General features: G+C 40.1%; 1 protein-coding gene across 1 annotated transcript; it reads left to right on the top strand.

The window, feature by feature from the left end:
* The first annotated feature begins 269 nt into the window (after nt 1-269).
* Nucleotides 270-11,478, top strand: SKIL (SKI like proto-oncogene). The gene is made up of 6 exons (XM_065748471.1): nt 270-1,534; nt 4,204-4,301; nt 5,291-5,529; nt 5,752-5,993; nt 7,070-7,294; nt 10,505-11,478. Exons 1-6 carry the CDS (start codon nt 428-430, stop codon nt 10,664-10,666), a joined length of 2,073 nt encoding a protein of 690 aa, XP_065604543.1. The 5' UTR covers nt 270-427; the 3' UTR covers nt 10,667-11,478.
* The last annotated feature ends 2,786 nt before the right edge of the window (nt 11,479-14,264 follow it).

Below are 14,264 nucleotides of genomic sequence, written 5' to 3'. Positions count from 1 at the left end.
ATCGCAATAGAGACGTATTTCTACAGCGGTCCGCTCCTTAAAGGAAAAAAAAAGCGGCCACGGACGGACGCCGTTCAGCACCTCGGGCTCTACTGACACTGCTGCGTGGCAGCGTGAGAGGAATATCCTTTTAGATACAAATCTCAGTGGTGTGGGGTTTTTTGTTTTCTGTTTTTATAACAGATAGTTGAACGAATGGTTATAAAACTGGAAGAAAAAAAAACCTGTTTGACCTCTGCAGAGTGATTTTTTTAGCGTTATGTTGAAAATGGGTTGCAGGTTTTGCTGTTGGAGGCCGAAGAACTGACTGGAGTGCAAACCGGGGCGTGCCTGAGGAACTCGAGGTCACTTCAAGTCGTTTTCTGTATAAGCGAGCAGGAAAATGCACGCTCGAGACTGTAATTAATTAAAGTTCTGGTGTGCAGCCATGGAAAGCCCACAAACAAATTTCCCTCTGGGGCTCATTTCAGAGCAAAAGAGGAGTGGGATCCAGGAGGATGGGAGCCCCCCCTTGAAAAAACTAATGACAGAAATGCATGTAAATAGCCAAGCGCGAGTTGTAATCAATAAACTGCCAACAATAAAGAAGGAAAACTTGGACGAGTATGACGAAACTTCTGTGGAGGCTGACGGGGAGAGTGCCAAGCCAAACAGTTCTTCAATCTCTGAGCCTTTGAATTTAAATCCAGGTCTCAAACACACGTTGGCACAGTTCCACTTGAGCAGCCAGAGCTCGCTGGGTGGACCCGCAGCTTTCTCAGCTCGCTATTCCCAGGAAAGTATGTCACCCACCGTCTTCTTGCCTCTTCCTTCACCACAAATCCTGTCTGCTCCGCTGCTCATTCCTCCCGACAGCTCCACAGAGCTCACTCAGACTGTACTGGAGGGGGAGTCCATCTCTTGCTTTAAAGTTGGAGGAGAAAAAAGACTTTGCCTGCCTCAGGTATTGAATTCGGTTCTTCGAGACTTTTCTTTGCAACAGATTAATACAGTGTGTGATGAACTGTACGTATACTGCTCCAGGTGCACTTCTGACCAGCTTCATATTCTGAAGGTTTTGGGAATTCTTCCATTTAACGCTCCGTCCTGCGGGCTCATTACGCTGACTGATGCTCAGAGACTATGCAATGCTTTACTGCGTCCTCGCACTTTCCCTCAAAATGGCAGTTTTCTCCCTGGCAAGAACACGTTGGCCCGACTGAAGGAGACTGGCAGTGCCTTTGAAGTAGAGCACGAATGCCTGGGCAAGTGCCAGGGTTTGTTTGCACCTCAGTTCTACCTTGCTCCAGATGACCCCTGCATCCAGTGTCTGGAGTGCTACGGGATGTTCTCACCCCAGACCTTCGTGATGCACTCACATAGATCCCCCGACAAGAGGACCTGCCACTGGGGGTTTGAGTCTGCCAAGTGGCACTGCTACCTTCATATTAACCAAAAATACCTGGGGACGTCGGAGGAGAGGGAACTGAAGCATCTCCTGGAGGAAATGAAGGAGAAATTTAGTGAGAAAAATCAGAAGAGAACTCGATCAAAAGTAAGTTCGCTTGCTCTTGTAGAACTCAAATCTCTCTGCGCACACGTAAGTGGTCCTTCTGGAGGCACAGTGCTTGCCTCTTGTAAATGGGAATGCTTGTCAAGCCAAGCCTAAATGAAATTTATGAGGAAGCTTCACCATGGAAGTACATTTTTGATGTAAAAGCATAGTGATTTCTTTCCTCTTTGGGTTCTAAGTAACTTCATTCAGGATAGTTTGGTTTTCTTGGCTCTTGTTCTCTTTTAAAGTACGTGGTCTCTGGAAATTTCAGAATTAATTTGGAAATCTGTAGATGTGTCTTATATGGTGTGTGCTGCAGCAGCTGAACAAAGCAGAAAGGAGCTTGAACGTGGACTGTTACCAATTGGTTTTTCATCTGTTGTGTTTACACCATCATACACGTGTGTGGTGTATGGCTGCCTGGCCTGCAAACTACCCATCTCATGGTTTAGCGTGTGAGTAAGGGTGCATCAGTAAGTTCCTGTTTGAAGCCCAAAGCCTGCTCGTTCAGCAGTAGCTTTCTGTTTCAACTAATTATTCAGAGAAATATGCCAAAAGAGAGGAGGAGTTCTTCAGCAGTCCAAGAGCTGTAGGCCGGTATCTTGACAAGGGTTAATAATAGACATAGTATTTCTTCCTTAAATACTGCTGCAAGTCTGCAGTGTAGTTCAAAAATACAGAGCTTATTTTTCCCTCAGAGGGCTTCTAATTTAAATGATAAACACCAGATAAATGTTGGATGTTGCTGGGGAAATAATCGTGTTGTGCACAAGGAGTAGGCTGTTTGAGAGGAGAGTTGGTAGGGAGCAGAGAGAGCAGCTAGTTCATTACATAGGGGAACGTGTAGGTCATGACAACATAGATGTTTGCACTCAAAGAATGTGCAAATTTATAGAGCACAATCTAAACTTAAACTCTTCGTAACAATTCACCTGTTGGATGCTTTGTCCTGGATTTCAAAAGAGCAGTCCATGCAGGTGAGCCCAAAAAGGTGTGCAGTAAGGTGACACCTTCCAGCATGAGCTCTGAACGTTTGGTGTTACAGGAAGGCTCATGGCAGCAACAGGGATTGTTACAGTTGTGCCAATCTGCTGTAAGGGATTTTATCAGAAAATCTCCACTAAAATCTGCTGTGTGGCATTCTTGCAACAATTAGCTGGAGCTGCAGGTAAGCTCACAGCAAGGAGACTTTGCTGTTGTAGCAGTCTTTGTCCTTGCAGTGCCAGCACAGGTAGTGAACAGTGGAATCAGTGGAAATAGTGTTCTAGGTGTGACTACGGAAGGCTGCTTCCTGTTTTGTGCTAGCAGACTTCTGACCACGATTTCAGTTTCCTGTAGACAGATGAAAAATCAGCAGAAGTTCACAGCAGCAGTCGTTTGGACTGGTCTGGTACAAATGAAAGACAGAAACCCTTTCTGGACTCTTCTATTGCAGTCCTGTATGGTTGTTTTTTATTGTTATTATGCAGCATGTGGAATCAGAATGAAAGGAAAACTGAAAACTTGAGCGAAGATGAAATGGTGGGGAAGGGTTTGGTATGAACTCACTGTTTTGGAGCTCATCTTCTTGTGTCAGCTTTCCTTTCTGTTCCTTTTGGAGCTAATCAGAGGAACTGCAGGGGTGGAGCTACATTGCAGTTGCATTGCTAGACTTCGAATTTAGCAGGCTTGAAGTTTTGACCAGAATAACATAAATGGGATTGACCCTTTGTTGTGGCATTTGATACAGGCCGTGCTGCTGTGACTGTGGACTCTTGACTGTCAGAGGTGAGGCTCTGTGACAGTCTTTCAGGGTGTGTCATCAAGGACTTTTTCTGGCTGCTGACTGTGGTCAGCCAATCACACTGGGGGAAAACCCACTTATGGTCACATTTCTAGGGGTTTCAGTAGGTGTAGACATCTTCCCCAGTTCCAAGACTATTTTGATACGATGAAATTAGGAATCCGTTTTTCAGCATTGAGTCTTGTGGACAGGACCTAACGCATTTCACTTGAAAATAACAGTAACTTCGTAGCAGAGCAGTAAGTATCAGCAGTAACTTTGACTCAACTTCAATTTTGGTAACAGTTCTTGAGAAGAAGGGAAGTGGGATTGCTATCCAAATGCTGCACGCACAGAAGTGCTTTAAGAGGATGTGTTCTGATGCAGCTGAAGTACTTCTGTTCCTTACTGTGAGGGGTTGTTGCCTCGCTGCAGTGACCTTGCCCAGCTGTGTTTCTGTAACACCAGTAATTGTTGCTTTTTACTCACAGATTTCATTTTTAGTGAAGTGACAGAAGAGTGCATACTGTGATGTGGAGACGTTTCATTCCAGAAGGGTGATACGGCCTTTTTGGAATCCTGTTTCTGCTTTCTGCTTCTCTCAGTCTCTGGTGGCATGTCTCTGGCAGAGTTCTGGAAGCTCAGCAGAGCTTTTATGTGGGTTCATGAAGAGCTTTTCTTTCAATTTCATCCCTGAATGGATGATAATGGAAAATTGGTGATTGAAGGAACTGTTACTTCCATCAGCATGCACCTCTGCCAAAGTCTGTCTGTTTTCCAGTACCTCAGTTTGTCTTTGTGTGTATATATTCATGGTTGAAGTGCCATTCCACTGAGAACAGTTTATTAAAATGTCATTAACATGAACCTGTCTTTAAATTACTGTTCGGTTTTTGTTCTTCTTGAGGTGGATTCCCAGCAGAGCCTAGAATTACCGCAGTGGTATCCTGTTATAAAGCAGGAAGCAGAAGCTGATCCCCAGCCACCCTCCTTCTTCCATCCCAGGTAACTGAATTTCCTTTGCAGCACGATGAGCACTGCATACATAAGTTAGATACATAAATTTCAACTGGAAAAAAAAAATTCTTGCAGCCTGAACTGTTAAGAAAAATAATTGCACCCTAACTTGTAATTCATTTCTTAGTGTAAATATTAATGAACTGCTTATGGGTGATTTCTGGTGCGAGGCTCAAGCTGTGATGTATGGGTGTTCTTCAGTCGGAAACGCAATTGAAATGTAATTACAATTTCCCTTCTCAGAGTAGAAATGACAGAAGCTAATTTTTAATCTTTCCTATTATAACATAATGCACGTCTGTGAAAAGCTGCGTAGGGATTATTTACCACGAGAGCAGCCTCATTTCCTTTCAAAAAGGACTTGCAAAAACTGTTTGAAAATGTATTCCATGCTGGAACGATGACTACAGCTGAGGTGTTGGTTAATGTCCTGGTTTCAGAAATGGAGAGCATCTCCTTAATGTAGAACACACTTTGTATTCTGCATCGATGTTGGTTGGTATACATGGAAAAGAAGTCCTGGTTTTGGTCTCGAGTCTGCCCAGGCACTGTCAGTGCCCAGCCCTGCTGCTTGAAGAGCAGCATGCACGTTACCACTGTGCTGAGCCCTTCTCCCATCCTCCGTTGCTAATACGAGAATTATGAGAATGGTAGAGAGTCTGGATCTGGTGACATTCTAATTTCACTCTTTGCATTTAAGTGAAGACTTCATGTCTTCATATATGTATAAATATATGTGCTTTTAATCAGTCACATTTGGATAATTTTTTTTTGCGGCCTCCAAACCATCTCTGGATGATCTGTCCAGTAAGGATGAAGTCATTAGTATTTCCTTTTGCGTAGGAAAAACCTAAAAAGGATAAGCTTATTTTTTATTGAAAATTTTACTATTTAAAATCAAGTAAAATTAAACTTACTACTCTCATTTGTCATTTGTTACACATTTTCATCCTTACTTCTACTGTTCTATGTTTCAGTTACTACCTTTATATGTGTGATAAAGTCGTTGCCCCGAATGTATCTCTTGCATCACAATACAAGGATGTTACAAAAACAGCAGTCAAAACTTCTGAAGTAATTAAATCTTCATCTGGGCAGTCAGAGAAAAAACTAAGCAGTGGAAAGCACAAAAAACCTGCCTCCTATCCAGAGCTTTCTCTTGAAGAACAGGAGAAAATTGACTTGAAAACTGGTCTGGAGCAGCACAAGCGTTTGGGTGAGTAGATAAGCTATAAATAACAATTACATTGAAGACTCTTCAACTATAAAGCATGTAACTTCAGCAGGAAGAACACTGAGCTGGTATTTTGTGATCATTGCCATGTCACTTCGGTTCTCCAAAAATTCTTCATTCCTTTTCCTAATGTTCAGTTTACTTTGCATTTTATTGCTCTTGATTTTCTGTGCTTATTGTGCCACGTTCTTCTTTCACCTGCAGATCCATTTGTGTCAACTCATTTAGCAAGAGGTGGAAAATCTGAACGTGTTTCTTCCAAAAGCATTAGAGGCTCTAGGTGTGCTGAAGGAGGTAATGATGGGAGAACATTGTCCCCTGCTCTCATGAAAGACATAAGTTGTGAAGACGACAAAGGAAGGATCATGGAAGAAGTGATGAAAACCTACATCAAACAGCAAGAAAAACTAAATTCTATTCTCCGGAGGAAGCAGCAGCTTCAAATGGTACAATGCCAATGTGAATGCACTTCATTTTGTTGTCAGAAAACTGATGGCAGGTTTTTGGTTCTAGAATCAGTCCACAGATGGCTTCATTTTAGAACACTGGAGCACATAAATAATTTTCCACCAGCTTGAACCCAGGCACTAGATCTCTAATATCATGTGTGTTTGTTAGATTAGAGGCTACTAATAATTGGCGTTAATTTTTCAGCTTGTAACTTACTGTGTTCAAGGAACTCCTTCTTTCATTTTATCCAAATGAGAGCTACCTGAACTTTCAAATGCTTGTCAAGCATGCAAGTATAGCTTAAGTCCTTTAGAAATGTCTCACTTTTTAGGTTGTTAAAGATGCAGGAATTTGAGTTGATCTTACCATAGCACTGCGTAGCAAGAATCCCACCTTCCAGTTTCTATTTGATGAACCCTTTATTTAGGGGGTATTATGGAGGAGATTAGAAGCTGGTATTCATTTGTAATTTTGTCTCGGTTCTGTTTTCTGCATGAAGTAAGTACTGCCTTTTCTGCTTATATTTGTACACCAGTCCCTGTTTTATTTTATTTTTTTAAAACATTAAGCTCAGAACCAGTAATCTCAGGTAGGGCCCCAGGAATGCTGCTTTTAAGGTGTTCTGCTGTTGGAGGTAAAGCTTGTAGGTAAGTTTAAAAGAAAAAAGAACTAAGACCTTTTGACAGATCTCAAAATCTTAACAGAAGGAGAAACCGAGCACCTTTTTTCTGTTTTCTGATGAGACATTTCTTTTGTCTTCAGAGTATGTTTTAGTAAATCAGTGCTACCACGTTCTGAGGTTCACTGCTGGACATTGTGAGTTTGTTTCTAGAAGCTCTGTGTACTTGAGAGTATAAATAATGTCATTATATTTTATATTGAATTGAATGCTTTATACAGCACATCACCACTGATAAGAAGATGAGTTCCATTATCAGGCCATTGTTGCCAGTAGATGAATGTGCTCTTTTTTGCCTCATTGTTCCCAGTTCCATATTTCAATTACAAGACTGTTTTTTCACTTTTTTGATGTTGGAACCAAGGTGTATGTGATCGTGTTCTGTCTTAACAGGAAGTGGAAATGTTAAACAACTCTAAAGCTATGAAGGAGCTAAGTGAAGAGCAGCAGAATTTGCAAAAAGAACTTGAATCCTTGCAAACGGAGCACGCTCAAAGAATGGAAGAGTTTTATTTTGAGCAGAGAGACTTGGAGAAGAAATTGGACCAAATGATGAAGCAGAAATGTACCTGTGACTCCAGTTCAGAGAAAGACAAGGAAGCAGAATATGCAGCACAGGTGAGAAGGAAAAGTCTGTTTCAAACTAAATCATATTTAGTGCATTGGTAAACATGAAATTACTGCTCATCCACTGTCAGGTTTCATCTTCTCCATCTTAGTCACAGTGGTAGCACATTTACTTCCTTGATTGAGACAGAGGTAAAATGCAGCTTACAGAAACACTTAACCTCTCAGGTGTTAGGATTCTCTTTTTCAGATATTTGTATGTTTTTGCTGATGAAGTAATTAATCTTAACCATAAGGTTTATAACATTCAAAGCGAGTCATGTTTATTGTTAACGTATGTAGGCTCGTCCATGTTACAAATGTGATTGCTTTAGCTGTAAAGTGTGTTGAAGTACATTTTATACTGTCACAGAAAGCAGTCTTTTAAAACAAACAAAAAACTTAAGCTTTATGGTCACTTGATTATACTTTTGTATATTTGCTGTTCATACTGTCTCAAAATAAAAAACAGGCTATACTTGAGAGACAGGTTTCTGTATTTTTAGGGTGTAGGTCAGAGACTAGCATCATAAATCCTTCTCATGAATTTAATTTCATGACATCCCACTCCACAGATTCCTGGCCTTTGCTGCCAGAAGTAATCCTCTCTGACTAAGGTCTGATTTACCAAACATCTGGTGCAAGCCCTGTTACTGCAAGTAACAACATGTTCTAGTTGATGAAGATAATCATGTGTAGTGTGTTTTTATATGGCTTGTGTAGTATATACTGTCTTTAGAGGATAAAAACTATAGATAATTCTCCAAGGAGTTTGGATGATTGTTTCTTTTGATGTCAGAATACTAAATGCATTCCTTCCCTGAATGTTTATCCTGTTATTAGTTGTGCTGCAGAGCTACTTAGAACATTTCATTAGAATCTTTTTCTCCATTGATCACATCCTACAGTAGATTTTGGATCACGGGTTCCAAGCAGTTGTCAGATGTACCTGAGTTAAACAGAGGTCCTGGCAGTGGTTATTTTTCCCAGCTGTGTATACTACATTTTAAATAGGCTTTATTTGATGTCTTCTTGAAGCCAGTTGCCCTCTCTGAGAACTGCAGACTGGGGAAAGCCCTCATTGTACATTAAATGAAATTAATGGTAGGGGATTTGGAATTCTGGCAAACGTTTGTTCTTCTGTTGAGGCCTGCCTTGAAGATGCACAAGGTGTTCCTCCTTTTGGACTCCTTTACTGACTTAGTTTAATTGTTGCTTTACCCTGTCAATCACAGTCGGGCAGAATAACCAGTATTTAGGCCTTCTTTATAGGTGGAAACAGAAGCTGCACCGCAGACACGCTGTGACACGCAGGCAGTGGGCACTGCTGTGCTGCACCAGTCTGCATCTAAGTAGTGGAGTCAGAAAGCTCACATGAATAGGCTAGTACTGTCTAAAAACTGCTTAAATATTTCCCATGATAAAAGGGGTGAACATCCAAAGAGGAGTGCTCTTCTGTAAAATCCATGTGATATTTCCTTTGCCTGCTACATTTTACGGCAGTTGGTGAACACCGGTGCTGCTTTTTTTTGCTGTCATGAGCTGTCCTCTTTTTCAGTGAGATGTACACGTAGTGATTGATAGAAACCCAGCATCGTAAGTGCAGATGAACTTCTTAGGTTCAACGAGGTCTTTTTGTAAGAAACAACCACGTAAACCCATGGTAGAGAGGATAAGTGGCCTTTGTCTTCCTGTTGTAACTGTTATACATAGAGGCAACTTGGCAGTAACATTGCCACACTTGAAAAATTCATCAGCGTTTTCCAGATCTTACTGTGAAGGAAGTTTTGGTGGGAAAGAATTGAGCCTAAGAAGTTCGAAGTAGTTTCTTATTTTTATAATTCTGGGTATGGTCTTTATATGCATATGCAGATGATGGTTGTTAAGCTGATGTTTGGTTTTGTTTTAATGATTCCATTTTGTAAATGGTTTTGCTGTGATGACTAATGTTCTGAATCATTGGGGTTAACCACTGATTTTCTGTCGTGTAGTTATTTGGTGCAGTCTGAAAGTCCAGCTTTAATAAATGAGACACAAAAAACTGAACGCAGCGCAAGCAGGATTAACACTTCTCTTGATGTCATCAGTGGTTTGACAATCTCGAGCAAAAATCTTTGCTTTGCTCTCTATGTAACCGTACTGAAATGTGGAACTTCTTTTTTTTAATGAGGAAGTTTTCTAAACTAACTGCATAGTCTGCAGTGGTGCTCTTCAGAAGATAAAAAAGAATGTTTGTCATACAGTTTATGAATCTTTTTTTTTAACTTAAATTCTTCCTTGAGCTGTAGCATCTCAGTCAAACTATCATATGTCATTGCCAATAGATTGCAAAGATCAATAGGTGTATTTATGGATCAGTAGTTTCAGTTTGCTGAGTAACATGGCACCAAATTCTAAGTTGAAACATTTGAGTATTTTACATCATTCCAGACATAAAAAATGGTAAGACTTACTGTTTTTACTTTAGTCAGCGTACAATGGCTTACTTGGTGCTATAAGAGAAATGCCCTTTTCTGCAGAAGCTGATGCCATTTAGTCTACTGAAGTCTTCCTCGTACTCAGGGAAGTTTGAGATGTACTGTACCCTAAAGATTAAAAGCATATTTATTTTCTTGTGTTGAAGTGCAGAACGTTTCACAAAAGCTTGGGTGGATTGATGCTTCTATTTAAATACACATAAATCAGTGCACAGGATGTTCTGTTCAAGAACTTCAGAATCTCATTTCTCCTAAATTTAATTTATGCTTAAGAATATCAGAAAATGTTGTTGATGGTTATGTGTGCTCTAGAAATGGATTAAGCCTTTGAAATGAAGAAGTAATATTTTTCCAGGTGAGAGAAATTAACTTGGAGAATAGAAAATTTATTCTGGGATTTGTGACACATCTGATACAGGCACTGTCACAGTCTTCCTAACAGATTGTTGACTTTGGTGTAGTGTGGCAGTTCATATATAGAATTTATATGCATTTAAAATTAGACTCTTCTGTTTGTGTTTCTTTGGTTGTAGTATCATCTTTATGCCACTTTTCACACTGATAGCATTTGCTGGTGGCGCAGTAGACAGCTGCTTTATTCTTGATAACAATGGGAAAAAGAGCTGATAAATACTGGTTTACTGAACTGTTTGTACCTGACTCATAGGATGGTCAGCAGTGGGGTTTTTGAATGGCTGACTTAAATATGTTTGCCAAAATTAAATCTCTCTCCTCTGTTTTACAGCTGGCAGAACTGAGGCAGAGACTGGACCACGCAGAGGCAGATAGACAGGAGCTTCAAGATGAACTGAGGCAAGAACGAGAGGCAAGGGAGAAGTTAGAGATGATGATAAAAGAATTGAAGCTGCAGATCTTGAAATCTTCAAAAAATGGAAACAGGAAATAAGAATTGGAAAACAAAGCATGACTGTGTCCTTAAAACAGGGTGTTTCATTTTTTAATGAATTGTAAGCAGTTTCTGTGTGATAAGAAGTATTCTTTACAGATTTCTATTTGCCATACAAGTCCAGATGAAGATATACATATATATAAATAAATAGATAGGTATGCATTTTTAGATTTTCCTAACCAATGGAAATCTGCATTTATTTGTACTGGTGTTTCTCAAACTATGAAAAATAAGAAACTTCTGATTTAGAGTGACCAGTTTCTGTTTATTTCTAATGCAACCCTTGAGGACCCTGTACCTTATAACATTGTCTGTTAAAACAGTTTTGATGGTCTTTATTATCAATTTATTATCTGGTTATAGAAGTACTTTAAAAAAAAGTCTTAATTTCTTCAAGGCCAAAAATAGTTCTGTTTTCAGTGAGAATTTTGTGTTCCTCAATTGGGGAAAGTACAAAGGCAGCTGTAAGGTGGTTCTCAAAATCACCATGACAATAGATGGATGATTATCAGAAGTGATTTCCCAGCATGAGTTTTCCCATCATTCTGTTACGTGAAGTCAAGCTGACTTTTTCATGCTATTTTACAACTCAGTAAAGAATTTTAGAGCAGGTGTTCGGTCACCATGCTGGAAGAACAAAACATGTTTTTTTTGTTTGTTTGTTTGCTTCTTTGTTTTAAATTAAGAAAAAATTGCCTTCAAAAATGGCTTCTTCTAAAACTGAAAATTCTCAGATTTTGTTTTCTTCTGGATAGCAGTTAAAGGAGACTCTTTACCAGGGCTTGTAGTACAGGACAAGGGGCAGAGATGTTAAGGCGAAAGAAAGTAGAATTTATTTATTTCTTAATTAATGGTGAGACCCTAGAACAGATTGCCCAGCGAAGCTGTGAGTACCTCATCACTGTAAGTTTTCAAAATGAGGTTGGATGGCTCTTTGAGCAACCTGATCTGGTGGAGGGTGTCCCTGCCCATGTCACAGGGATTGCAACTAGATGATCTTCGCCTGTCCCTTCCAGCACAAACTTCTAGGATTCCGTGGCTTGCCTGGTTTTCAGATGCTAATGTTCCAAGAGAAGTACTATTTATTAAAAGAAAAAAAAATACAGTACTGGTTTATTTAGCATCTGAAGCCTCCACACTTTAAGCTTCCTGTTAACTTGTGAATTTTTCTTTCTATACATAGAACAGGCCTTAACTGACATTCTGGTGATTGCTTAGAAAAATAAAATTCTAAGATATGGCACTTTGAAAATCATTTGGATGATTTCTACATTTGAATGGCATGGTAATGTTACCATGGATTAACAAATGCAGCATGTTTGTTGAGCTCTGACCTTTAGAAATGTGTCATTGTACAGAACTTCTGCTTTATGTATATATTACATTTACTGAGTACTCCAGAAGTCAGATTCCTGGTAGATCCAACACGTGTGTGCAGGTCTGGATGGAGGAGTACTCCTTTGCACTTCTTTCCAAAAAGTTTGACATAGCTGGCAGATGTTGGCTGATTGTGACTAGTCATACCTTAGTAGTTCAGTTATTCCACTACATGATTTTAACCTGTGCTCTAGCTTATGTTTGTTGTGGTGTTTTGTTTTGTTTTTAAGGTGTTAGGTTTATTGCTCTCTTAAAGAGGTCGAGTAGTGCTGGATAAAACCACTAGTAAAATCCACTGGCATCAGGTTTATTCTGAACTAGTGAAAATGAAAACTGAGTTCTTTCTTGTCTCTCTTTTACAGGATTGAATTTCACAGAGATAGAAAATGGCACATACCTTTAAGCTGAGTGAGAACTGAGGTGGTACGTGTTATGAAGTCATAGAATGATTCTTTTATAGCAGTACATAATTTTCTTTATGGATCCTGTGTCATATTTACACTGATCATTAGGGCAGATTAGGTGGAAAAAGTGAAACTTCTTTGGCAGTGTTAATCAGAAAAGAGGATCCAGATTACTTTTTTCACTTCTTCATGAAATTACTGCTTAAAAAGAAAAAAAAAAAAAGAGTTTGCAGCATAGTGATGGTTTGGAAGGAAGTGAATGTGCTGAGTATAAATTATTCTGCTTGTGTATGTACAGCTTGCTTTAAACACGGCTGTGTGTTTTATTTCAATGACCACCAGTAATGTGGCAATAGGGAGAGCAGGCAGGAGTGTTGGTAGAGCTGTGATGTGAGGCACTGGAGCTCGAGGCTGGAGTAGCTAGGTTGATGAGGAAGGAAGCACTGTCCTGGGGAGCCAGAGAGTTTCATCGGGGTGTTATCTAAGATCAGAAATGATCATCTCTAGCTGCTTTTCAGTGTCAGTGTTGTGAACCAAACTTGTTCAGCTGTCAGTGTAGGTAAGGCCCTCTGGACTCATTTAATGTGGCTGAAGTAACGGTTTCACTGCAGTGTTTGTAGCTTAGCTGTCAAACGAATGGAATCCTCACGGGGTTGTGATCTTAATGTACTGTATATTCAGTTTTCATTGCAGTCCTGTCTGTGTTTTGTTCCTCGTGCTAAGATTTCCCACTTTGCCTCTGGTTGACTTCTACCCATGGCAGCTGCATTGCAGAACCAGTATGGCTGGGCTTCCCCTGCCCCAGCCAGCGCTTCCACCGTGCCAGCCAGCTTCTGCTGGAGGCTAATGAACCACAGGCAGCCGTAGTTTGTACTCCTGATTTTACTTCTGCAAGATCTCCAGCAGCTGGCATAGAGTTTTAGCGGTTCCAGCTGTGGGTGAGGCTTCCTCATATTTGCAAGACATCTGGCCGAAGAAGTTAACTGAGCATCTGTTAAAATGACCTTAAAATAGCTTTGTAAATACTCCATTTAGTTAATCTGAAGTTAGGATGCGTTTTAAATTGCTGTAATCCTCTTAAAATTCTTAAATATCACTTTCAGGTTACTTACACAACAAATAATTTTCATACATGTAGACTTAATTTTATACCGATTTTAAGTAATAATGTAAACATAACTGTGCCATAGATTTTGTGTGTTCAGTCTTTGAAAGATAGTTTTTTAGGAAGTTGTAAATAACACACTGGTAGCTCTAGAACAAATCTACATTGACCTTTTTTCACTACCTTCTGCTTGTTACGTTGGGTGGTTTATTTTACAGCCTAACACAGAACTGTAATGAACACTTGAGGGCCCTCTCTTAAGTATGCACTTAATGGTAGAAGCCAGTTCTGTCATTGGGTTCTTCCTATGAGCCATGGCATGCTCCTTTTATGTTGCTCCTCGTTCTGCCTTCAGCTTTTGTTTGCTGAGCTTTCAGGCAAAAAGTGCTTTCTCAAATAGTTGTGGCATTAAGTCTTTAGAGGGGGGGGGGAAAGAAAGCCTAGGATTGTTCATCGTCTTGATAGTTTCCTGGTTGAACATGTAGACTGAAAACAAAGTTGCCTACGCATGCACCTTTTGGAACTCGGATTCAGGGTTAATGTCTGGTTTGCTCCTATATGTTGGGGAAACAAAAAGGAATGTTCTCGTGCTCCATGTACTCTCATGAGCCAGAAAATGTAAGAACCCAGAGAGCAGAGCTTGCAGTGCTAATGCTCTGACTGTACCCTGGATGGAGGGGATGTTATCTCACATCTCCAAAGCTGTGTT

Source organism: Cyrtonyx montezumae, unplaced genomic scaffold, assembly GCF_038088225.1.
Source record: "Cyrtonyx montezumae isolate F1298 unplaced genomic scaffold, pur_monq_1.0 scaffold_5, whole genome shotgun sequence".
Taxonomy (NCBI): Eukaryota; Metazoa; Chordata; class Aves; order Galliformes; family Odontophoridae; genus Cyrtonyx; species Cyrtonyx montezumae.
Note: the sequence above shows the minus strand (reverse complement) of the source record. Positions and strands in the feature narration are given on the sequence as shown.